At 40.1% G+C, this 26,285-nt stretch overlaps 1 protein-coding gene across 2 annotated transcripts in view; it reads right to left on the bottom strand.

Annotated features, from left to right (window-relative positions):
* The window catches only part of RAB2A (RAB2A, member RAS oncogene family), an 85,774-nt gene that overhangs the window by 34,002 nt on the left and 25,487 nt on the right, over nucleotides 1–26,285 (bottom strand). For both annotated transcript variants that reach the window (XM_047842716.1, XM_047842717.1), the window contains exons 2-3: nucleotides 19,869–19,940; nucleotides 9,775–9,842 (exon numbers count right to left, since the gene is read on the bottom strand). In XM_047842716.1, coding sequence (XP_047698672.1) covers nucleotides 9,775–9,842; nucleotides 19,869–19,940 — 140 coding nt within the window. The remainder of the gene's footprint in view (nucleotides 1–9,774; nucleotides 9,843–19,868; nucleotides 19,941–26,285) is intronic.

Here is a 26,285-nt window from a genome sequence, read left to right as displayed (position 1 = left end):
TCCCCCGGAGACGGTGCACCCAGCGTCTAGAACCGGGTCTGGCACACAGGCATGCGGAGAAAGCCTCTCAAATGAAAGAATGAATCCTAACGTCTTAATCAAGTACACAAAATGGTCATTACTCCATTCCACCTAAAGAAGAGGACACTGGTAAATCCTAACATGCTAACATCCAGTAAAAATAACTTCCCCTATGTGAAAACTAAAAATGAGACCTTCTTTTGGTAACTTGCAAACAATTCTGGCACTTTTAGAATAATGTCTTATGCTAAACTGAATGCGGAGAACATAAAAGAACTGTACAAATGGCCAACTCAGTTCATATAGTTTGAGGTTAAAACATTAGATGATACTAGCTGGAAGCATGAAATTCATTAAAATTGTTTTTATGTAATTTATTGAGATGTATCTTTCCAAAGAAGTCCTTTCAAATCCAAGTTCAAAATGTAAGCATTGTGGGAATTTTTTTCAACTGCTTATTAGTGTGGGAAAACTAAGGACTACATTTTTAAGAGAGTCATTCACTATGAATTATATATACCAACACAGGAGTCTTGGTAAATAATACAAAAAAAAAGATTTTTAGTAAAAGGGAAAACAGATTTTTAAAAAGAAGAAAAACAAATCTATACACCGTTTCCATTCTTCCCGTATTGTTTTACCAAAAACAAATGTTCCAGTATGGAATTTTGTACACGATGCATCATTTTATACTGAATCCATTCAATCTGGTTTTGCCTACCATTACAAATTAAACAGAAACTCGAGCAAATAAAAAGCCAAACATCCCCAGTGAGGACTATGAACATAACTATACATCTTAAAATCTAGATTACTTTATAACAAGCCAAGATCAGTATTCAGAATAGTTCTGAATTCTTGAGACCTGACTGGTAAGAAAGACATCCTACACACTGGTCTAGTGTGTTAATGGCATTGATGGCCTTGAAATAAATCTTGCCCGATAAAGTTTTTTTTTTACTATGGCGTCCTTAACTATTCACAAAATGTTTTAACATTTAACAACTACCTGCATAAAGCTAGCCCAATGGTTAATTACCTTGAACATATTAAGGCAAAGTAATCTAGTTTTTAAAAAATACATGAAGAGGGTCACCTGGGTGGCTCAGCTGGGTAAGCATCTGACTCTTAATTTCGGCTCGGGTCATGTCGTCATGGTTCGTGGGTTTGAGCCCCATATCGGGTCCTGCACCGACAGCATGGAGCCTGCTTGGGATTTTCTCACTCCCTCTCTCTCTGCCCCTCCCCTGCTCACGTGTTCTCTCTCTCTCTCAGTAAATAAATTAACATTAAAAAAATAAAAATAAATAATATAACCTGACCAAATGATGATCAACCTATAATGTTTCACACAAAAATGAATGTCAACTTAGGAAATATAGATGTTATTTTGATCCTCTTCAATATAAGGTATTGGCCTCAAGAAATGTTAGAAGCTTGAAACTGAACAGCATTTAGCATTATTTGTAGAGGGACTCCTAATAGTAGCTGAAGGTTTTAAAAAAACAAAAAGCATTTAATGAAACTGGAAATTGGACGATTGGCTAAGTGAACAGCACCAAAAAAACCTGGTTAGAGTGGCCATAAGTTTATCAGCTCCCAATATAGCTGTTTGAGTTCTGTAAAAAGTCAGCAAGATGCCCAGATATGCAAAAAAGAACCGAGCAAGCCAGCCTTGCCAGATAATGGGAGGTGCTCATTTTTTCAGTGATGCTTAGTGCGAAACAGTCATAGGGCATCTGTGAAAAAGAATCTTTACAGACCTTTGTTTTCTATGTGAGGATTGCTAAATCAAATAAACTTGATTCTTTAGCCCATTCACTCATTCATGTGTTAATTTTAAGTGCAGTCTCCCCGCAGTGTGGGGCGCAAACTCATGATCCCAAGATCAAGAGTTGCATGTTCTACCAACTGAACCAGCCAGGTGCCCATAGCCCATACCTTTAAAACTGACTTCGGTTGGCAGATAAATATCCCCCAAATTGACTTCTCCATGTGCCTGTCTGTTGCTAACAATTTTTGTGGTAACCAGGCCGGGAACTTAACTCCTCCTCCTCTCTTGTTACCTCTAGAACATACAACTTTACACACATTAAGCTACCGCTCAAAAATTCCTAACCACCCTGAATTTAAGTCTTGATCTCTTGGGAATCCGATCTGTTTCTCTAGAATTGTATCTTCTTATTCGATAAAAGTCTTGTTCATACAGCCAACTTTTTTTCCTACTGATACTCTGCCTATCTTCTGAACATTCCTGCCTTTGTGCCTGTGTAACTCTGCCTGAAGAACTGCTTTCCTCCACCTCCCCAATTTCCATTTCCTCTGAGGACCAGTTCAAGCCCCCTGATTCTCTCACAAAGCTAGGAAGCTAGTCTACCACAGCCCGTAGTTATCTAGTTCTCCTCACACACCCAAGAGCACGTCCATGTGATCATTTGGTTCTAGCGTTATTGATTATATAAAAGGCACACACTGTTCAAATGCTGGTCTTGTTTCCTCTTTAGTTCTCCTTGAGGGACAGCCTAACTCAGAACACTGAAGTATATATGGCAGGCTCTCAAATTATGTTACCTTGATTGATCCCAAAGGGCTGATAAAGTTAGAAAAATAAGATTTGTGGCAATCAGTATTATAGTAATACTTCTGTTCCCTGTTAGTCATTTGTCTAACAATCCCAGCTATATAGAACCCAGCCAAGCACCAAAAAAGAAGAAAAAAAGGCTTTCTAAGTAGCCAAGTTAAGTTGTCCAGGCCCAAGAATGAAATCTCAGGTACTTGACTAACAGACTCAACCTAAAAATGTAGACCTGTGATCAAGGAACTGCTCTCATTAAGGAAAAAGATTTTGAAATCTACATGCATGACCAGACTTCTGTTTTGGATGACAATAATATCAGTAAAAATCAAAGTGGTTTTCAGGCTGCCTCAGTCGTCACAGCAAGGACACAGAAAAAGTCAACCTGCACTATCTAAAGCTTTTTAAGGGAGTTTCCTACAGAAACCAAAGTAGATCATCTTGAGAAGAGAAACATGGTTGTGAATATCTATGTTAGATTCTTTTAAAAAATTAAGAATATTTACTTAAAAAAAGAGAGAGGATTTCAGACTCTTTTAACACCGCCACTTAGGAGAAACTGGAGACCGCAGATGGGAGGTAAATAGGAGAGTAGAATGGATGTCTAAGGTATTTTCCTGCCCCTGTAGTTGTTCAAGAGAAGGTTGACGACAACTGCTGAAGGGGGCAAAAGCCTCCCCACTCCCGGGGCGGGTGGGATGGGAGCAGAGAGGAGGGGCAGAGGCAGGACTGTGTCCCAGTGCTTGGTTCCAGGCCCTCTGCCTGGTCAGCCATCCTTACCGCCGCACTGAGCTATAAAAAACACCCATTGTTTTTGGTAAGAAGTTGAGTTATAAATGGACACATTTTACAAAGGACCAAAAAATGCCTGTGAGGTGCTAAAAAGGTACTTTTTAGCATGCAGGCACATGACTTCGCACATTTACCAATAATACTAGTTCCAATGTATTGTTTGATGTATAAAATATCTGTAAACGTAAAGTATTTTGAGGGATGCTGAGAAGAAACCTAGACTTAAAACATTTACGCTACAAATTTGGGGGGAGAGAATTAAATTTTTTTGGATATACCGGAAAAGGTAAATGAATAAAGAAGATGTGGTATACATATACAATGGGATACTATTTAGTGATCAAAAAGAATGAAATCTTGCCATCTGCAAGATTTAGATTCCATCCAACATGGACAGAACTAGAGTGTATTATGCTAAGTGAAATAAGTCAGAGAAAAACAGATACCATATAATTGCACTCACATGTGGAATTTAAGAAACAAAACAGATTGACCATATGAGAAGGGAAGGAAAAATAAGATAAAAACAGAGAAGGAGGCAAACCATAAGAGACTCTTAAATACAAAGAATAAACTGAGGGTTGCTGGAGGGGAGGTGGGGAGGGAGATGGGTTAAATGGGTGATGGGCATTGAGGGCACCTGTTGGGATGAGCACTGGGTGTTATATGGAAGTGATGAATCATTAAATTTTACTCCTGAACCAATACTACACTGCAGGTCAATTAACTTGAATTTAAGATAAATAAATTTAATTAAAAAAAACACTACTTTGATACATTTTCCACCTATCAGACTGCAAAAAAGAACACCCAATATTCTGGCAGCTCACTGTTAACAAGGCTGTGGTAAAACAGCACTTGCTGTATCAGTGGACGCGCAAAGTGGAAGAATCATGGGTTAATCTCCAGCAAGACCGTCTATGCATTTATTTTGTGCCTAAACAATCCCACTTATAGGAACCTACCCCAAAGACATACCGGGTGAAATGCAAGTTAGAGGAAACAAAACAACTTCAGAAGGTCAATGGGGCTGGGGTGGGGACTGTTTTAGATTAAAAGAATCACGATAATCAAATGCAAGGGAGATCTTGATTGAACCATGGAATTTTTTTAAGTGAAAGTACATTTTTTTTTTTTTAATGTTTATTCATTTTTGAGAGACAGAGAGAGACAGAGCATGAGCGGGGAAGGGGCAGAGAGAGAGGGAGACGCAGAATCCGAAGCAGACTCCAGGCTCTGAGCTGTCAGCACAGAGCCCGACGCGGGGCTCGAACTCATGAACCGTGAGATCATGACCTGAGCTGAAGTCGGGCGCTGAACCGACTGAGCCACCCAGGCGCCCCTAAGTGAAAGTACATTTTGAGAACAACAGGAAACTTGAACACTGGGAATAGGAGACTGGTATAGAAGGCAATTTTAGTGTCTTTGTTAAATATCTGTGACGAGATAATGGTACTGCATTTAGGGGGGAGCATACCCTTAGAGGATGTGTGCCAGGTATGAAGGACGGTGTCTGCAACTCTGAAATAGTTCAGAAGGGAACACGGTAAAAGGGACAAGGATGGAGGCCAGACTGCTATGAGTGCACACGGTTTCACGTTCTGCACTGTGGAAACATCGGACGTTTCGTAATTCAAAAAAATAAGAAATGAGAAATCCCTAAAACTTGAAAACAAACAAATGAACCTAACTGTATCAAGTTGGTGGCACAACCGATTCAGATGAGAACTGTTCCAGGTTAGGTTAAAATAGTACTTTCATTTGATGCCTCCAGGGGTACATGTATGCTAAGGGAAAAAGAAATGCAATAAAATCTTAAACTACAAAAGAAAAGAAAAAGAAAAAAAGATAAGAAAAGAAAAGAAAAGAAAAGAAATGAAAAGGAAGGAAGGAAGGAAGGAAGGAAAGAAAGAAAGAAAGAAAGAGAAAAATGTGACAAAAAACATAAAGAAGAGTAAGAACACAAAACAAAGTGGGTAAAAGCTGGATGAGGGTGTGAGAGCGAGCGTGGACTTCTTACGTCCTCCTTCCATCAGTCATGGAATAAGAACTGGCTACAATTTGTTTTCTTCTTTGATTTACCCTGACAGAGACTAAGAATATCACACAGTCGACTTCTGATAAAAGAAAAAAAAATGTGCACAGGGCCCAAGGAAAGTGCTTTAAGGGAGGGGACTGTTACACTGTTACCACTGCTTCCAGCAAACCCTCCGGGGACTATCTGCTGGCAACTATACTTACTATTTTCAAAAAGGCAAAAAAAAAAAAAAAAAAAAAGCAATGACGGTGGATGTGGAAATTCTGGGAGAAAACCCCTTATTTTGTGTAAATGGAAATGGATATACAGTGTATGACAAACATCCTAAGATACTGAGTCACTGGGGCGAAAAAAATCACTTCTTTAAGGCTGATGAAACAAATAATAACATTTGGTATATTTTTCCCTGAAGGCTCTAGGATGGTTTTGTAAATGTTCTGAGCCAGGAATAGACACGATCCTTGCTACTAAAAATGTAGTTTCCTATCCAAATGTATAAGCACGCTGCAAAACATTAACGATAGGGAAACCATGTTCCATTCAGATATAAAACGAAGCGTGGAAAGAACCATAATGTGTGTAACAGAGCATCTATTAAAACAGTTTTGGAAGTTAGGTACGAAAGTAAGATGAAAACCTCTCAGGCAGAGATTCAAGAAGCAACTTTCAATAGTAGTAAGTTAACAAGAACTACCTTATGACCGAGCAATTGTACTACTAGGTATTTATCCAAAGGATACAAAAATGCTGTTTCAAAGGGGCACGTGCACCCCGATGTTTATAGCAGCACTATCAACAATAGCCAAAGAACGGAAAGAGCCCAAATGTCCATCGATGAATGGGTAAAGGAGATGTGGTGTGTGTGTGTGTGTATGTGTGTGTGTGTGTGTGTGTACACACACACATACAATGGAATATTACTCACTGATCAAAAAGAATGAAATCTTGCCATTTGCAAAAAATGTGGATGGAGCTAGAGTGTATTATGCTAAGCGAAAAAGTCAGAGAAAGACAAGCATCATATGACTTCACTCCTATGTGGAATTTAAGAAACAAAACATGAACATAAGGGAAGGGAAGCAAAAATAATACAAAAATAGAGCAGGAGACAAACCATAAATACTCTTAAATACAGAGAACAAACTGAGGGTTGCTGGCAGGGTGTTGGGTGGGGGGATGGGGTAAATAGGCGACGGGCATTAAGGAGGGCACTTGTAGGGATGAGCATTGGGTGTTACATAAGTGATGAATCATTAAATTCTGTTCCTGGAATCATTATTACACTATATGTTAACTAACTTGGATTTAAATATATACATAACAAAAGTAGTAAGTTTTCTGAATACTCTTTAAAATCTGAGACAGGCTACTGGTGCCTAGCACCTGCCATGCGGGAGGCCTGGAATTCTTTCCTGGGAGTCATGATGTCTTCAATGGTACCAGTCTCTCCGTTTTAGATAGAGGAAAGAAGACTATCACTCTGCCTTTCTAGAGGAAGTATGAACAAGGTGTTGCTGTTTTTCTAATTCTCTTTCATGCTGTCCAAAATAAGCAATTATGACAGCAATTATTAAATAACCACAAGAACCTGGAGCTCAATACATAACACAACAGATTTCTTCTGACAGATCACTAAAATGTAAAATAATCAACTCATAAGCAAGGGGGGAAAGAGAGGACTAGTTAACCTACAACAGAAACAACTGGGGAATGAATGACTTGTTCAAGGTTCAAAAACTGGAGGGCAGGGAATTATTTAAGAGAACACCTCAAGGACAGAAGGACAACCGGATAAATGAGAATAAGCCACAACAAGGTGCTTTGTGTCTATAATGTCACATAATTTTCACTATGAAATTAACCTTCCCTGTGGAACTATGTACTTTAGCAATAATGTCTCTTGAATGCATCCATTGATCCTACAGACTGTTTAGAACGAGATTCTTTACTTACTCATTCAATAAAATTTACCAAACATCAGCCAGTACACTATGAATGCAAGATACAAAGTTGAGTAGGATACAGAGGGCCCTTTCCCTCATGATTATTATGAGGCTGGTGAACAAACAACTATGATAACAACAGGAGCAGAGCTGTAACAGAAATATACATAAATTATGGGGAGAATCAGCTATCTCATGGGTGTCACAGAGGCTCCAGAATTGACATCTGAGCTGGTCTTAAATGGAAAACAGGGGGAACGTACTTCAAGCACAGCAAGTATTCATGCAAAGTGCAAGGTATGAAAGGCATACTTATTACAGAAGAGCAAGTGGTTTGGTTCACACAACCCTACACGGCAGGATGTGTCCTGCACGAGTTTATTAGCTAAGAAAGCAAGCTAGCTTACATAAAACCACCCACTTCTGAAAAAGAAGAATAAACTCTTTTAACACAGGAGAGAATACTTCCTTTCGGCTGGAGAGCATTAATTTTAAATCTCTAGGAAGGAAGGGACTTTGCATATTTCATTTTTCTCTTTTCCAAGCAGTTCTGAAATCATGTCACCCGAGAGAATATAAATCAGAAAAGTTATGAGACACTACAGGCTCGGGGTGGGGGAGGGGAATGCTAAGAAACAGTAAAAGCATAAATCTTCACTTAAAAAGAAGAGATAAGAAACCACAAGAACCTGGAGTTCAATATATAACTCTGGAACAGAGCAAGATAGAGATTTAGGGGTTTCCATCTCAGGGATTTACTAGGTGACACGTAGGAAGTATCAGGAAACCTAGGTGTCACAACAGCCTGCAGCAACTGGCTGGGTCTTGTTGTGAGATATTCTCCAATCTGTGAGACCGAGAATCCTCCAAGGTTCCTTTCTTCAATAACTATTATAGGTGACAGCTAAGAAACTAAGACTGAGCGACAAGAGAAAAAACGGACAGGGGAATATAATGATAAAATTCCCCATCTTTTAAATTTCATTTACTACTTTAGAGAATTTGCTTTGTCATAACAGGCGACCTTTTGGGTTTTCTCAATTAGGGTTCTGTAAAGAATTAAGTCCTAATTGCCCTACGGCAGTGGTTCTCAAAGCGTGATCCCAGGACTCCCGGGAGTCCCTAACCCTTTAAGGGTCCATGAGGTTCTCCATTTCCCAACTACTTATTTGTGTGAGGTTGCATTTTCTTTTCTTTTTTTTAATGTCTATTTATTTCTGAGAGAGAGGGCATGCTGGGGGAGGGGGCTGGGGGGGGCGGGGACAGAGCATCCTAGTCAGGCTCTGCACTGACCGCTCTACGTGGAGTTCTAGCTCATGGACCATGACATCATACCTGAGCCGAAGTCGGACGCTTAACCGACTAACCCACCCACGCACCCCGAGGTTATATTTTCTTCATATACTCCAACTAAACAATACACATTAGACCCTATGCAGAAGTAGGTATGAGAATTCAAGCTGTTTTCTATTAAGCAGACAGTGAAGAGGTTTTTCAAAACGTAACAAAATGACACTCTTCTCACTAGAAAAATAAAGTTTTTGTTTTGGAAAACCAGTCAATTCTCATAAAAATTGCTTTGTTGATCCTAACACATAAGAAGTTTATTATACTTATCTTCAAGTGAGTTACTAATTGGGTATTTATAAGTTTCTCAGTTTTGTAATGTAAATATTGATAGCTATAAGGCACATAAGCAAAGGCTCTTTGGAGTCCTCATTAATTTTTAAAAGTATAAAGAAAGGGATTCTGAGACCAAAAAGTTTGAGAACCGTTACCTTAAGGTATCCATTGTATGTAACAAAGTAACTTCTCTATTATACACTTAAGTCGGGAGGAAACAGAAAACAGTATCCTGTTGTGCGGTTTAGATCACAAACTGGTACTAAAAACTCTATAGCACAGCATGGAACAGACACTCGGTGAACATAAATGGGAGGGAGAATTAGGGCTGGGAGCGAGGCTGCTTCAAATGGTTGGAACTAAATCAAACTTCTATTTTTTATGTTTTAAACCAAACTTTTAAAATTAATAAGCGGTCAGATCAAGTGACTCTATCGTGTTTACATTCATATTTTATTTTGTAGGTGTACTTTAGATATGCTGCTTTATTTTCTTAAAAACAGTTTCTGGAGCATTTCCATTTAGACCACACAGCATGAGCATGTGTTCAGACACGTTCACCTACACCCAAGGCCTGTGATACACCTGTTGAAAACACTGCATAAGAACACCTAATCTTTTCTGGCACCACATTTCATCTCACGGCTATGTGGATGCTGGTGCCTAACAAATCATAATAGGCATAAAACGACATTAAAACAAAACAAAACAAAACAAAACAAGACACTGTACTTTCATAGAACAACTTTACTGAGGGCATACAATGTATTTGCTATACTTACCGTATCCCATATCTGAAGTTTTATCTGTTTTCCATCAATAGTTATCATTCGAGCACCAAACTCTACACCTGAACAGACAAAAAAAAGATTTGTTACACAAACTAGTGGGACTATATTTCACATTTAAGGATTTTTTTAAAAAAGGATGTTTATTTCCAGGACATACTATCCCAGATGATACATAGATGAACTTTACCAAATATGGCCCCTACCCTGAGAAAACAAATAAACTAAGGCAGAGGTGCTAAAAGGCGTAAGTTAAAGACACAATTAAAATACTAAGATATTCAAGTCTAGTAGAGTTAGAAAACAAACTGTCGTCCTCATGTTTTCATAGGTTCCATAATATAAAAAAACTAGAAATGAGATTCAAGAACCGTAATTATTAGTAACAATATTAAAATTCCTTGAAAACTATTAATATGGTATAAAGATCACTAAAGGGATAGAGGCCCTTCAACATCATAGCTTTGGTTCCCAGCATGGGTTATCAACTAGTAAAGAACTCTCCTAATCCCACTCCAGATAACCACTGTTTAAACATACTTCGAGACGTTGCTCTAAGGGAAGATACACACAGAAGTGTACGTACACTCTACACAGATGGGGGCACATAAGTGCCGCTCTGCAATTCGCTTCTCAGACAATAACAAACATTACTCCGTATCACAAATCTCATTACAAATCAATCAGTCAATAAACTATGCCATTACTTTTGGTGACTGCATGTGTGTGTGTGTGTGTGTGTGTGTGTGTGTGTGTTGTGTGTGTGTGTGTACACACACTTTACTAAGTTGGTAAGCTGGTTAACAAATACAGGTCATTGCCGAATTTTCTCTAAGTAGCTAAAACTGAAATGAACTTTCTGCTTACATCTTTCAACTAAGGATTATGACTAAAGGCAAATTATATGAAATAGAATTGCAGGTCAAAGGGAGTACAACCTTTTTTTTTTTTTAAACCTTTTTTTTAACGTTTATTTTTGAGAGACAGAGACAGAGCATGAGCAGGGGAGGGGCAGAGAGAGAGGGAGACACAGAATCTGAAGCAGGCTCCAGGCTCCGAGCTGTCAGCACAGAGCCCGATGTGGGGCTCGAACTCACGAACCATGAAATCTCGACCTGAGCTGAAGTCGGCCGCTTAACCGACAGTGCCACTCAGGCGGTCCTAGGAGTACAAACTTTCTTAACACAGGTTAACTACTCTGGCTTTTCTCCTTCATTTATCTTTTTTTTTCCTCCTCTCCCCTTATCATCTTTTTTTGAAAGTACTCAGTCTGGGTGGTTCAGCTGGTTAAGCAGCCAACTCTTGATTTCGGCTAATGTCATGAATTCAGTTTGTGGGATCGAGCCCCACGCTGTCAGTGTGGAGCGTGCTTGGGATCCTCTCTCTCCCTCTCTCTCTGCCCCTCCGCCACTCACATTCTCTCTCACTCAAAATAAATTAAAAAAAAAAATTTTTTTTAAGCATAGGAGGAAAAAAAGGGATAATTTCAGAGCAGCAAACAGCTGTGAAGGAGACTGAAAGAAGTCTATCACTTCTATTACACTGAGTCATTACTGCTTGGAGTGCGCTCCATCAGTATTTAGATCAGAGTCGGGGTGAAGGGAAGACACACATGGTCCTCAGAAACCAGATGTCAGCTTGGCAAAAAAACAGCTTCTAGTTGCCCAGGGGAGGGCATAATGCCCAGTGTCAGAATTCCATTTCAGCAGCTCCTGTAACTCCCCCGACCATGATCAGGAAGATGGGACAGACAGGTAATTTGTTCTTTCGTGATACGTAACTCGGTGAAGTTTTTACTCTACATCTTAACAATGATTCCATCCCGGGGCCAGAGTCAATACCAGGCAACTAATGGTACATTTCTCAGAATCAGAAATAAAGAAGAGTTAGGGAGACTCAGGAGTCACGATGTACTAGAATGAAAAATGCAAAACTGCAAAATTCTGCCACACAACCATTTTTTATACCTGCCAATCTACATATTAATTACAAGTATATACATATATAAATCTAAAAATATATATAAATACATACATACATATTCACACGTACTCTGTGCCACAGGGTGGGAGACACAGAAAACAACCGCCCACCAGCTTACCATTAACATGAAAATGGGAGTAGCTGAAGGGAGAAACCAGCGGCTAAATATTATACAAGTGCTCTTTGAGGTATCCGGTATTTAAAAGGAATGTACTAATGTACAATATTCTATGTAGCTAGACATTTAACAAAGTGGAAGCTTTTTCGTGAATCTATTGTTTCATTTCTAGCCACAAACTAGAGAGAGAATGCCTACTTTTCCTTCCATCATCACAGATGGGCTTTTAACCTCAATCTAAAAATGCTGCATCACCCACTGGGATTTAAGATTTCTTCAATCTAATGCATAATGTCTAATTGGACAAAAAACAACTACAAACTAGAAACAGACCCTTGACTCGTGTTGGATGGGCAAGGCCCAGGGACTGACATCTTGGGCAGAAGGACACAGATCTGAAGAATGACTGGCATCCACTGTGTCCTGGCAGATGAGAGGCTAAGGACACCTGTGCTGCGGGACTGCTGCTATGGTTCCTGCTTCCTGACTCCAAAGATGCTTCATTCCTGCCCATTCCCAAGTGTAAGTCTTCACTCTCCTGAGGGTTCCATGTAAAATTCCAGGAATTCTAACATATCCCCTTTTGCTTTACCTAGCCACACTTGGGTTTTGGTACATTTATCTCTTTAGTCAAAGTAAGCAAAGAAAGGTTGTTGAAGCTTGAAGTCCTTTAAACAAAGATTTTGCCTGTAAAAATATATCCAATTTTATTATTATTTTTTTTTAAGTTTTATTTATTTTTGAGGGAGACACACAGACACACACACACACACAGACACACACACACACACACACACACACAGCGTGAGTCAGGGAGGGGCAGAGAGAAAGGGATACACAGAATCCGAAGCAGGTTCCAGACTCTGAGCTGTCAGCACAGATCCCTATGTGGGGCTTGAACTCACAGACCAAGAAGAGATCATGACCCGAGCCGAAGTTGGACGCTTAACCGACTGAGCCACTCAGGCACCCCAAAATATATCCAATTTTTAAGATGTTAAATGAAAATCGTATCATATGAAAATCAGGATTTGTTTCTAAAGCAGGGAAATGTCATAATAAAATTGATGTTTTAATATTATTTATCAATAGGGTCAGGATACAGAATTTAAAAACAAGAGGTAAAGAACTAACTAGTTCTTAACAAGACTACTGTATTATCCAGGAATGAGATAAAGAATGATGGCAGGAAGAAAAATACATCTCTTTTAAAATTTTATTTTAGAGACAGAGTGAGTGTGTGAGTGAGGGAGAGGGGAAGAGGGAAAGAGAGAACCTTAAGCAGGCTCCATGCTCAGTGCAAAATCTGATGAGGGGCTCGATCCCATGACCCTGGGATCATGACCTGAGCTGAAATCAAGAGTCGGATGCTCAACTGACTGAGCCACCCTGGAGCCCCTTTTTTATTTTTTTTATTTTCTGAAAAATACACATCTTAAAGGAAAAACTGACAAGCACTGATTACTGAAAAACTATGATTTGTTTTCCTATCAAATGAAACAAAAACAGAATCTGATTTCAGTTTCAGAACTGTAACTCCTTCTCATTAACCTACTTGTAACTGGGCTCAATACATTGTGTGACTGGGCTCAATACATTCTGTGTGGCAAAAGAAAATACTGAAACTTAAGTGCACTATAAGACTCAGAAACAAAGACTGAAAACCTTATTTCTTTTCTGGGTTATTAAAAATTTTCAATCTTTTTTCTTAAGTGTATATGGGTGTCTGTGTGTGTGTGTGTGTGTGTGTGTGTGTGTGTGTGTGTATTTATATATATGCTTAAGAACTCAATTTAGACACACTTTCCTATCTTTTTTTCAAGGGATAAACCATCATCCCCTATGCCCTTGAGGTTCTCTTCTCAGATGCATTTTCAATTAACAGCCAATCTGGCTGCCAGAGAGATGGTCTGTGGAGCCAAATGCAAGAAGGCCTCATTTACCTGATGTTGTTAGGGAGCGATGCTTATTTTTTCAGTTATGTTATTCACTTGCAACCTTCCAAGACAAAATAGTCTGAATGTAAATAGATACTTTTTAACTGCCTCTAGATCATTATCATCCTTGCGTAGTAAGAAATGTGAAGCCTTGCGAAAAGAAAAGAAAAGAAAAGAAAAGAGGAAAAAAGAAAAAAAGAAAAGAATGTGAAGCCTTGCAGGGTAACCATTTATTGAGCAAAGATCAATGTCTACTAATTGTGGGACTGTGTGAAAAATGTTAAATCTCTTCTGCGTCAGTTTCCTTATCTGTAAAATGATATTAATAAAACCCATCTCATAGGATTTTTTTCAAGATTAAAGGGTTACTACACACAAAACAAGAGCGGGGCTTGGCATACAGTAAGTACTCAGTATGTGTGAGCTATAATTATTATTCCCTACTCTACACCAAAATTTCTATACCACCACTCACATAACTAATGATGCCAAGCCGTTTGAGAAAGGGCCACTTGTCAGAGCCAAGTGACCATGGGGCTGTCACAGCAGAGAGCAGAGCCACAACAGCAGAACACAGGGACCTGTGCTGGGACCTAGACATTGTGGAGGTTCAAAACAGAGACTTGTGGGAAGAAAGCTTTATGTCCCTAGTTCTAGAAACAAGGGAAAAACTAGATTATTGAAGAGTAACTTCCTTAACTTTCCATGAAAAAATGAATAGCACCTTTAAGGTAAACCACTAGAAGTTTCCAACTGCAGAGAAAAAGATCATCATGCCCTCAACTTGTAAACTATTACAGAGATTTTGGTCATAAATTACACAAACAAAACAAAAAGGTGCAAATATTAGACAAGGAAAAATTTATGACTTACAGATAGGCCAGTCTGGGCCAGTCTACCCAGAGCATGCAAAATAATTAATTTCACAAAAGTAATGGTGAAAAAAAAAAAACCTACCCACAATAGTAACAAAATAAACTTACAAAAAAAAGCACAAGGCCTATAAGAAGAAAATTATAAAACTTTACTGAAGAGCATTTAAAAAGTTGGGGGGAAACGGGGCACCTGGGTGGCTTGCCTCAGTCAGTTAAGTGTCCGACTCTTGGTTTTGGTTCAGGTAACAAAACCCACAGTTTCATGGGTTCGAACCCTGAGAGTCGGGCTCTGCACGCCCTGCACACTGGCCATGTGGAGCCTGCTTGGGATTCTCTCTCTCCCGCTCTCTCTGCCCTTTCCCCTCTTGTGCTCTGTTTCTTTCAAAATAAATAAACTTAAAAAAAAATAAATAAAAACAATGATCAAGAAAACTTCAAAAAGGAAAAATGTCAATCACATATTAATTATACTACAAAGTTACTATAAATATCAGTAGTATATTTTCTCATGAAATAGAGAAAAACAGAAACAAAACAAAAACCCAAAACATAAATGGAATAGATTTGAGAGTCCTCAAACAGACTTGCTTACCTATGGAGACTGAGCATATGACAAAGGTGATGGTTCAAGCAGGAAAGAAAGATGGATTATTTAATTAATGGGTGTGGGGCTACACGTTATATATGGATTAAAGAAAATCATATACGTGGCCATACACCAGACAGGGTATGAATTTACAGTATTAGAAAAGTACTTAAGAGAACAGGAAGTAATTTTTCTGCTGGGGAGCCTTCCTTAGTGAGGCCTGGAAGCCAAAAAGAAAACCATCAACAGATTTGACAAAAAAAAAAAAAACCACAACAACAAACCAGTAATAGAAGGGGCAAAGATAAAAACAGGTAATTCAAAGAGAAAAGAGACAGAAGTGGATCTTAAACATATGAAAAACGCTCAGCCTCACTAAAAATTAGAGAGCAGGAAAGTAAAATAATCACTATTCTCTGCCCATTTCACGAAGATCAAAAACACAACTAAGCCACAGTGGAGGGAAGGCCCAGGAGAAACGGGCACTTCAGTAGCCACCGGTGGAGGGAATGCACATCAGAACAGCTTTGTGTGTGTTTGTGAATACATTTAAAACCCTAAAAGGCTACAAACACATCAGTGGTTGCTGGAGGGCCAAAGGAATATTATATAGGGAATTTAACTTTCTCTGGAGTTTTGTACAATGTTTTCATAATAAGCAAACCCTGTCAAGGAAATACATTTTACTATTCCAGTAACATAGACTCTGAGATCTAAACTCGATGTTCACAGAGTGCTTTTAAGCTATCTCCCTAGTTCTTGGCAATGTTATCTCAGAAAAGTGAACCCCAATTAAATGAGGGGTATTTGAACTGATCTGTGGGAAGCCTGACACAAGAAATGATGCTTCAATTCTACAACCTTTACCCCCAAAGGACACTTTCACTCCTCAGTCATTTCTTATAGGACGGCTACTTTAAGGATGTGGGGGAGTTAGGCAGGAAGGTGGCACAACATATGCCTAGCCTCTATATCACTGTTTGTTGAACATTCCATTAATAGATAGTGAAATAAATGTAGTGGGCATCAGTGGGCTATAACTAGAATTATTTCTACACAATATAATTGAACAGCATTAATCAAATGTATGCATCAAGCACTGTAATGTGAAATGTTTTTGAAACTTTCTCCCCAGAGAGATAGTATATTAATTTAGAAAACATTTACAGAGTCTTTTTATGTACCAGGCACTGGAGACACAGCAATGAACAAAACTGATAACAGTGCTATCATGAACTTTACTCTTATCCTGGTGGGAGACAACATTCACTTATAATCACCTGTATAAAAAGTTAAGGAGAAAAATAAATCTAGGCAAGAGGATGGGTTTGGGGGGGGGGGGGAAGGCTATGTGTGTCCACGTGCACTTGTAAAGGCCTAGGAGGGAAAAAATCAGGAGCTATTTGGAACACGTTAAGTTTGAGATGCCTAATAGACATCTAAGAAAGGGGATGTTGAGTAAGCAGCCGGATATGTGCACATGGGGAGAAGAGAGCCTCGTTGGAGTGAGTTCCAAAAAGAAGGAGGGGAAGAGAAAAACTAGAGACAGAAATTACAAACAGTCCTATCTGAGGACTTTTGCCAAAAGGAAACAGAGGACTGAAAGCTGGAAAAGATAACAGTCATGAAAAATGACAATCAAATGGGGAAAAATGAGTGACATTCGGGAAAAAAAGAACTGCTGAAGCAGTGTTCTTGAGTGGGCCTTGGCTAGCAACTTGGAGTTCATCCACAATAGCGAGGAGAAGGCTGAGTTCATGGGCACAGCGCAGGTAGGTGGGTCTATGTGGTGATGGAAACCTGTGAAAATGCTCCTGTTCGCCTTTGAAATTTCCTGAAATAGAGACCAAGGCTATCACATGAGAATGAAGACAGGAAAGGTGGTGCCTGATTACAGAGCAAGAAGGTGTAACACAGTGGTACAGGGAAGTGGAGAATGAACGGATTGGAAACAAAGTGTAACTGTCAAGTGGTTAGAAGTTAGTGTCCAAGAAACTAATGAGACTAGTTAGCCGGGCTCTGGGTTTTTCAACCAGCAGGATGGAGTAGATAGTTAGAGTTGACCTATGGGTTAGCCACAAAAGTGTGACGAAGCAAGAGAGGGGGCAGGAGTTGAGTGTGCATGCCGGGGTGATGAAAATGACAATTATAATGGTTAGAATTAAAGCTGGGCAAGGAGGAAAGTAGGACCACAAGAGGGGTGAGAGTACAAAGACAGCAGGACCAACGGATTATAGAACTGATGGGACAAATAAATCATTAGTGTTAGCAACTAGAGGGCGTGAGTTGGAAGGATGGGAGGACAACCAACCAGATGCATGACACTGAGATTCTGGAAGTGGTTCCAGGTACCAGTAACGACCAGGTCCTGGGTGTGACTACGGGAGTGAGTAGCTGAAGTAGAGAGGAAGCAAGAAGGAAGAGGCCAGGATGTGTGTGGGGGTGCACTCGCATGTACGGACAGGTCAACTGGTTTACAAAACTGGTAAAAACCACTGCTCCAATGCTTCTCAAGCTTTTCATATGAGTCACTGGGAGATCCTGTTCAAATGCAGAATTTGACTCAGTAGACTCTTTAACAAGCTCCCAGAGAATAAAGATGCTGCTGGTCCAGTATAACAGCACTTAAATACACCCAACGTTCTACTCTGGACCTTCAGTGTAATTATATCCGGGAAGCTATCTGTAAATTGCCTCTTTGATTGTTAACAATTCTCACTGAGATAGTAGTCAAAGGGTAATGAGGAGTATTTCACGGACTCATCCTTGTCTTTTATTTCCTCTGTTCCATCATTTAATACTTGGTCATGACCTGACCTTAGCGTTCTCACCTTCTTCTATCCATCAGGCAAAGTATGCAGCAGAATCAAGATACTGTCTTACTCACATCTATCGCAGCAAACATTCCAATGTTCCTTGAAAACAAATACATGCTCATGACCAGAAAAATAAACTGTCCGGATGGGTGTGGTAAGGTAGAGCAGTCAGGGTGGAACCAGAAAAACAGAAACCATATTTAAATATTTAAAACAGAGGCAATTTAATGTAGGGAGTTAGTTACAGGAAAGAAAAAGCTGAGAAGCTCAAAGAAGGGATGGTAAAGAAGCGGAGAGACTGGCACCAGCCGGAAAGTGCTGCCATCTCTAGGCTGGGGGGACACAGAGAGAAACCAGGGTTAGCAGAGCTCAGGAGACAGACCATCAGTGGGCCTGTCACCACCAGGGGTGGGGCTGGAGTCTTACGAGGACGAGACAGAAAAGAAGTCCCTTGGCTTCCCTTGTGCTTTTAGCTTCCTACCTCCTGGAGGGAAGCCACTGGTACAGCTGCCTGAGTTGCAGTTTTCCAAACAGCTCCCTTTGGTCCAACCCCTTCTCTCTCCACAAGTATAGCCCATGCCGCTTTCTGACAGTAGGCTCAGGCCCGGCCTCTCCATCAGATGTGCCATAACACCTTAGAAATTTCTATGAAAGCTTCAATGAGAAAAGGAAGACACTTTTGTTTAATTCCCTACGCTAAAAACCACTGTGTGGTTAGTTGTGTCAGGATTGAATCAGGCTTAAGACACCGCTACCGAGGTTCAGACTTACTGGGCAAAGAGCAGATCGTACACAAAACTGAGCTCACCAAAGTTAACCTATGAAATGGGGACCAGCATGAAACAACAGTACCTGTCTCACCCTTCATTACTGTATATACTTAAAACGGAATTAAATTAAATCAATTAAAACGGAATTGGAATATTCTGACAGGATAGCCACCTGGGAAAAGATTTCAAGGTATCTACAAAATACATGTGGCTTGATTGACAACTATTAATTTACCTAATAATTTGATTAACAAACTCTGTTTGATTTGGTATTTTAAAAATACACAGGACATGAGACTCAACTTGCTTAATGGTGATCTAATGACACCTGTGAAAAATAAGCAGTCACTGGCTGAGAAGATACACCAACCTATTAGTTGTAAAATCTAAGTAGATTTCAGTCTAACAGTTACCGGTAACGGTCTCATTTATTCTTTGCAACTTAGGACACTAAAACTGCCTCCTGGCAGTTTTTCTCGATTAATAATTACTATATAAGTAAACCGAGAGCATGTAGCATGCTGCCAGGCACTGTTCCAATGTTTCACATTTATTAACTCATTTACTGCCCACAGTAACTTTGTAAGATTGGTACCACTCTTATTCTCATTTTACAGATAAAAGAATCTGAGGCATGGAGTGGTAAGGTGGATTACCAGCTCATTAGTGGCACAGCCTTGATTTGAACTCTGGCAAGCTGGTCAGTCTCTGCTCTTACCCCTGTGCTCTCTTGTTTTGCAAACATTTGTTTCACCATTAAATACAATCAAAATCTTAAATATGTCTTCTTGCTGTTTTCTGACCATTTTTGTAAAGTTGGGTGATATTAGTTTCACTATACTTGTATTTTTTTTTAAGTGATGAAACTAACCTCTGTACAGCAACAAATCTAGTGTCACTGATTCTTTCTGACTCATCACTAATAGAATGGATCCTCTCTAGCACATTCCATTTCCACTCCCCCCAAATTTTCAATGTTTCTCATTTCTTGTAGAACACTTACCGATAGTAAGGTCATGCACTGGCTGAAACCTCTTGTCTGTAAACTGTAGCAATAAGCATGATTTACCAACACCTGAAAGTTAAAAAAAAAAAAAAAATCATGAGACAAAACTCACAGAAATTAAGAAACACTTTACAAAAGCACACAGAAAAGAGGCAGCCAGGGTTTCTGGTGCTCTGTGAACAATCTATCAGAATTTCTCGGTGTTATAATTTCTTGGGAAATTACGGGATTGATGATTTATTTGAGAGAGAGAGAGAGAGAGAGAGAGAGAGAGAGAGAGAGAGAGAGAGAAATATCTTAAGCAGGCTCCATGCAGTGTGGAGCCACGTCAGGCTTGATCCCAGAACCCTGGGATCATGAGTTGAGAAGCTTAACCACCCAGGCCATCCAGGCGCCCAGGGATTGATGATTTAGGTGGAAGGTGTTAATCAATCCCAAACACCTTCTCATCCTTTGTTATTCATTTGATATTCTAATCTCAAAGATAAGTGGCAGGAACTCCTTCCTACAAGACACCTAGCTGGTCCCCCTAGTAGCCTCTTTCTACCACAGTACTCCAGCCATTAAGGGTTCCTGCACTTTGTTTTTCCTGTCGCAGTGAAAATAAGTAAAAACAAAAGTAATCTCTTTTTGTAGTTTATCTTACTTACCTACGAACAAACTAGCAGTTAAGTGCTGGGATCTACTTCGGTCTATTTTCTGGCTAGCTCATTTCAGGATCGACTAATCTGAATTATGTCCCTTCAGGGGCACCTGGGTGGCTCAGTCGGTTGAGCGTCTGACTTTGGCTCAGATCATGATCTCACAGTTCATGGGTTCGAGCCCCGCGTCAGGCTCTGTGCTGACCGCTTGCTGGGAGCCTGGAGCCTGCTTCGGATTCTGTGTCTCCTTCTCTCTCTGCCCCTCCCTGGCTCACGCTTTGTCTCACTCTGTTTCTCAAAAATAAATAAATGTAAAAAAAAAAAAATTGAATTGGTCCCTTCCCTCTACTACCAAATTTCACTTCACTAAGGTCATGAATAACTTCCTCGGCCCTAAATTAAAGACAAATTATCTGTATTCATCCTACCTGTCCTATGAGAACTGGTTTACTGAACACCACACCATTTTCCTACTCATTTTCAGGCCCTTTTCTTCATATATGCCTCTGACTGCTTCCTTGAGAGCACCCTGCACTTGGTTCACCCTTTCCCTCAAAAGGCTCTACTGAATGCTAACTGTGCTCTGCACTTGGGACTTGAAGACACAATCTTGTGGAATGCTTCCTTCGAGTACAGGTAGAGAAAAAAAACAGAATGAATGCCAAGTAATCTATATGCACTGCAATTTAGAATTACAAATATTGCCTTTTGAAAGAAGAGAGTACTGTGAGGAAGAGTAAGAAGATACTTAATCTAGACTGAAGGGCTGGAGAAGGTCTTTCTGGAGAAGTGACACTTGAACCAAGATGTTCAATGTCTTCTAGATTATAAACTCAACGCAGGAAGGATGACGAATATCTTGTTGTCTTATGCCAGAGATAAGGCCATTAAATGATTCTGGTGAACAACTGGCCCTAGTGTCAAATGTCACAAAGATTGTCAAAATGCCCAATAAACAAATCAAAGAAATTTGTGTGTGTGTATGGTTATGGTTTGGGAAATACTTTATTTGTTCAATGTTTTTGGAATGTTTTAACCAAAATAAACTGGAATTTCAAAACATCTGACCTGAGTTTTCTTCTCTTTTCTTTGATCTATGATTTCTTTTTTTACATTACAAAAGGTGTAAAGCCAAACTCATTTTAGCAGATTTCTAGCTTCTTTGAAAAGCCTTTCAGGTCTGCGACAGAAAGGAAAATTATTATTTTTTAGGTGTCAAAGTACAAAATAAGTGAACATTCGTGATATGAATCTTCAGGGTTATTATTATTATTATTTTTTTAAGATTCAGAAAAAAAAAAATTAAGTACAATCTATACCCCAACATAGGAGTCGAACTCATGACCTCAAGATAAAGAGTCACATGCTCTACTGACTGGGCCAGCCAGGCACCCAGAGGGGATTTCTCTGTTTTTTAAAAATATTTTTCAGGGCAGTTATTTCGTTTCACAGCAAAACTGAGCAGAAAGGACAGCCAGTTCCCATATATTCCCTGCCCCACAGGAGCATAGCCTCTTCCACCATCACCATCTGCACCAGAACTGGAACTCTGACTACAATCCATGAACCCGCAATGACACGTCGTCATTGCTCAAAGTCCATGGTTCACGTTAGGGTTCGCTGTGGTGTTTGCCTATTCTATGGGTTTTGACCAATGTATAATGTGTTCCCCGTTATGGTATCATACGGAAGAGTGTCACTGACCTAAAAATTCCCTATGCTCTCCGTCCCTCTCTCACCCCTAACCCCTGGCAAGTGCTGATCTTTTTACTGTCTGCACAGTTTTGCCTTTTGCAGAATGCCATATGGCTAGAATCAGCCTTTTCAGACTGGCTTCTTTCACTCAGTAATATGCCTTTAAGATTCTTGTGTCTTTTCTTCATTTCTGTTTTTTAATAGCCCAAATTTTCCCATACAGAAAAAACACGTAATTAATTAAACATCACAGATTTTATTACTGGGAGACCTCAAGAATCACCTAACAGTCTGGTAAGCATGTAAGTGATACAAGAGCCTGAAAACCGTTTCTTACCGCACAACAGCAGGTTCTGTTTTAGTACCACTAACACCACTTACTCTGACCAGGTGCAACTTACGGATAGAATAAGGCTTGCTCTTTGGTTCTTCGTTTAAAGACTCTGTATTCTTTCCTCAGGTAACCACAGTACTTTTCAAGTTAGAGGGTTTTGGTAATTTGCATACTCTGCAGGACATCCTTTACTTAATATTTGTCCTCTTTATGATATAAAATTGGCAAAAAGCTCCAGCGTTTCTTTCACCAATTTTCCAGAGTCTCTCTTAATCCTTGATATTCAGAAAGTTCTTTAAAAGCATCCTCCCTATCCTTTCAGCTGTTTGTTAGTCTAAATGTCAGATCCCCATTCATCAATGGCAAAAATGTGCTCCGACATTTTTACATACTTGATGAAATTCTATACATTTTGTGCAATCTGTAACTGATTTATCTTTCATTTTCATGGAAAATAATAGTCAAATATGTTGATTTTTCCTGGAGGGAGACACTTACAAAAAATAACTGAGGAATCGTTTAAGTGGCCAACGAATATTTTCATGTTATTATAACTGTATTATCAAGAACTTTGAAATATTTAATAATTATGATTCCCAACAACAGATAAACTTGTACAGAGCCTCCCTCACGCCAGATACGTTCTAAGCAATTTCCACATGTCAGCTCATTTAATGCTAAGAACAGCATAGCATAGGGGTTAGATTTCTGACTCCAAAGCCACACCACACTCCTTGGGTTCCAATCCCAGCCTCGCCAATCACTATCAACAGAACCTCAAGTGAGTTACCTTCTCAGTGCCTCACTTTCCTAATGTGTAAAAAGGAGGAGAATAATAGTACCTATCTCATATGTTTATTGGAAGTATTAAATGAGTTCATGCATTAAGTGCTTACCACAGTGTCGGGCACATAATAAATTCAAAAAAGAACTCAACAAATGTTTGTTACCATTACTACTACCACTATCATTTATTACTCTATGTATACTTTAAGCTCCCTAAAAGCATGAAGCACCTTTTATTCATTTTCAGTTTGACCACATGTACTCACAACGATTTTCCAAAATTCAACCTTGCTAGAAATACTTGGATACGTACTATGTTCTGAGGTTAAGCAACTGGAATGTATCAGTCAACAATAAGATAAAGGCCCTGACCTTCTGGAGAAGAGATCATGAACAAACTTTTTTATTCTTTTAAGTGTGTGTGCACACATTTGCACGTGTGTATAGTGGGGGAAGAGGGGAGTGTGACGGACGGACGGACAGACGGACGGACGGACGGATGGATGAAGACGTGGTAGTGCAGAGTGTTACTTGGTATGGTACAGAGAAAAAGCAGAGCAGGGGCGGCTGGGCGGCTCAGTCGGTTAAGCCTCCTACTTCAGCTCAGGTCATGATCTTGCGGTTTCTGAGTTCGAGCCCTGCGTCGGGCTCTGTGCTCACAGCCAGGAGCCTAGAGCCTGCTTCGGATTCTGTCTCCTGTCTCTCTGTCTCTCGATAATAAACAAACGTCTTTTTTTTTTAAAAAAAAGGTGAGGGGGGGGGAAGCAAAGATATGCAATGCTGGGGGGAAGGAAAAAGAGTGTGGTGTTTAAATGAGGTGGCTGCTCACTGAGCAGGTGAAGTTTAAGTAACAACTTGAGGAGAGGAGGAAGCAGGCAGGTGGATTACTGAGAGAAGAACACTTTAGGCTAAGGAAACGGCCAGAGGAAACGCTGTCTGTGGGATGTGTGGGAGAAACTGCGATGAGGCCAAATATGGCTGCAGCTCAGAAGGCAGGGGAGAGTCCTGTCCCTAAGAGCAGAGGTTGCAGGCATCATAGGGGCCTGGTCACACAGACCCCACAGGACTTTTAACATTTACTCGTGATAAAATGGCCAACTCACTGGAGGGTCTTGAGCAAAGGAGTGACAGAATTGGAAGTAAATTCTAAAATAGTCGTTCTGGCTGCTGCAGTGAGAATAACCTGTGAGCACAAGCAGAAGCAGAGAGACTGGTTAAGGCGGCTTTCCTCAGTCAGGCAAGGAATGGTGTCTTGGGCCAGGGCAGCAGCAAGGAGGGGTCTGAAGTGACTGAATTCTATGCCCGGTTTGAAGTAGAGCCAGGATAATCTGTTGGTCGTGTGGATGTGGGTTTTGAGAGGAGAAAAGCATGAAGCACAGCTCCAATGTTTCTGCCTGATCAATGGGAGAATCCGTGAGATGGGGAAAATTCTCAGGAGAGCAGGAAAGATCATCAATTCCAGTCCAGTTATCTCGAGTTGGGGTGAGCAGGCAATAGAATATAGGAGTTTGGTATGTAAGTTTAGACTACAGGGAAGATGTTGAGGTCGGAGATATAAATTAGAACTGTCAGCATAAGATGGTATTTATTTTTTTTTTTATTATTTATTTTTTTTAATGTTTATTTATTATTGAGAGACAGAGAGGCACAGAGTGTGAGCAGGAGAGGGGACAGAGAGAGGAAGAAACACAGAATCCAAAGCAGGCTCCAGGCTCTGAGATATAAGCACAGAACCTGACGTGGGGCTCGAACTCACAAACTGTGAGATCATGACCCGAGCCGAAGTCGGTCGCCCAACCAAGTGAACCACCCAGGAGCCCCTTTAAGATGGTATTTAAAGCCACAGAAAGAGAGGGACCAGCAAAAAGACACGCCGTTTTATAAAAGCACGTTTGTTTTGTAACAGAATTAAACAGAAACCAAGCAAACATAAAAGCGGCCCCTCCAAATCCAACTACTACTGGTTTTCATTCTATACCTGGAACCTGAGAGGCCTTCCTGCATCCTCTTCTCTGCCTCTCCATGCAGACAGACTCCCACGGCTGGTTTCTCGCCACCACAGACGCCTTCTCTGGCCATTCTATGTGAAGTAGCTTCCATTCCCAATCGCTCTCTATCCATTAGAAGTTTTTGATCTTTACCAAAAAATCCCCAAATCCACATTGGGCCTCACCCCCAGAGGTTCTGACTGAGCTGTCAGCATTATGCAGTGGTTACAAGCACTACGTGGGTGGCCTTGGATGAAACTCTAACCTCTGTGGTGTTTTTGCCATGTAGAAGCTTTTGTAGTTTCAGTGTCCTGCTTGTTTACTTTTGCTTTTGTTGCCTTTGCTTTTGGTGTCAGATCCAAAAGTCATCTCCAAGACCAGTGCCAAGGAGCTATGGTGTATGTTTTCTTCTAGAAGTGTTATGGTTTCAGGACATTCAAGTCCTTAATCCGCTTGAGTTAATTTTTGTGTGTGATGTGAGACAGTGGTCCAGTTTCATGCTTTTGTATGTCGCTGTCCAGTTTTCCTAACATCTTTTATTAAAGCGACTGCCCTTTCCCCACTGTATATTCTTGGCTCTTTTGTCATAAATGAGTTGACCATAGATGTGTGGTTTATTTCTGGGCTCTCTATTCTGTTCTATGGACCCTCGTGTCTGTTTTTATGCCAAGACTCCACTGTTTTGATTACTACGGCTTTGTAATATAGTTTGAAATCAGACAGCATGATGCCTCCAGCCTTGTTCTTTCTGAAGACTGCTTTCGCTACTCACTCTTTGATTAATACAAATTAGTGTACTTAATGCCACTGTCAGAGTTCCTACCATGAAGTCACCTTAACTTTTTCTTTTACTTTGGGTCCAAGTCACCATCATCAGTAGGACAGTATTGTGGTGAGGACTGAGTACCTAAGTCCCACATGAATGCCAAATAAATACAAGCAATACTCATTAAACTGCATTCCTAAAGCC

The sequence above is a fragment of the Prionailurus viverrinus genome, chromosome F2 (assembly GCF_022837055.1).
Source record: "Prionailurus viverrinus isolate Anna chromosome F2, UM_Priviv_1.0, whole genome shotgun sequence".
Lineage (NCBI taxonomy): Eukaryota > Metazoa > Chordata > Mammalia > Carnivora > Felidae > Prionailurus > Prionailurus viverrinus.
Note: the sequence above shows the minus strand (reverse complement) of the source record. Positions and strands in the feature narration are given on the sequence as shown.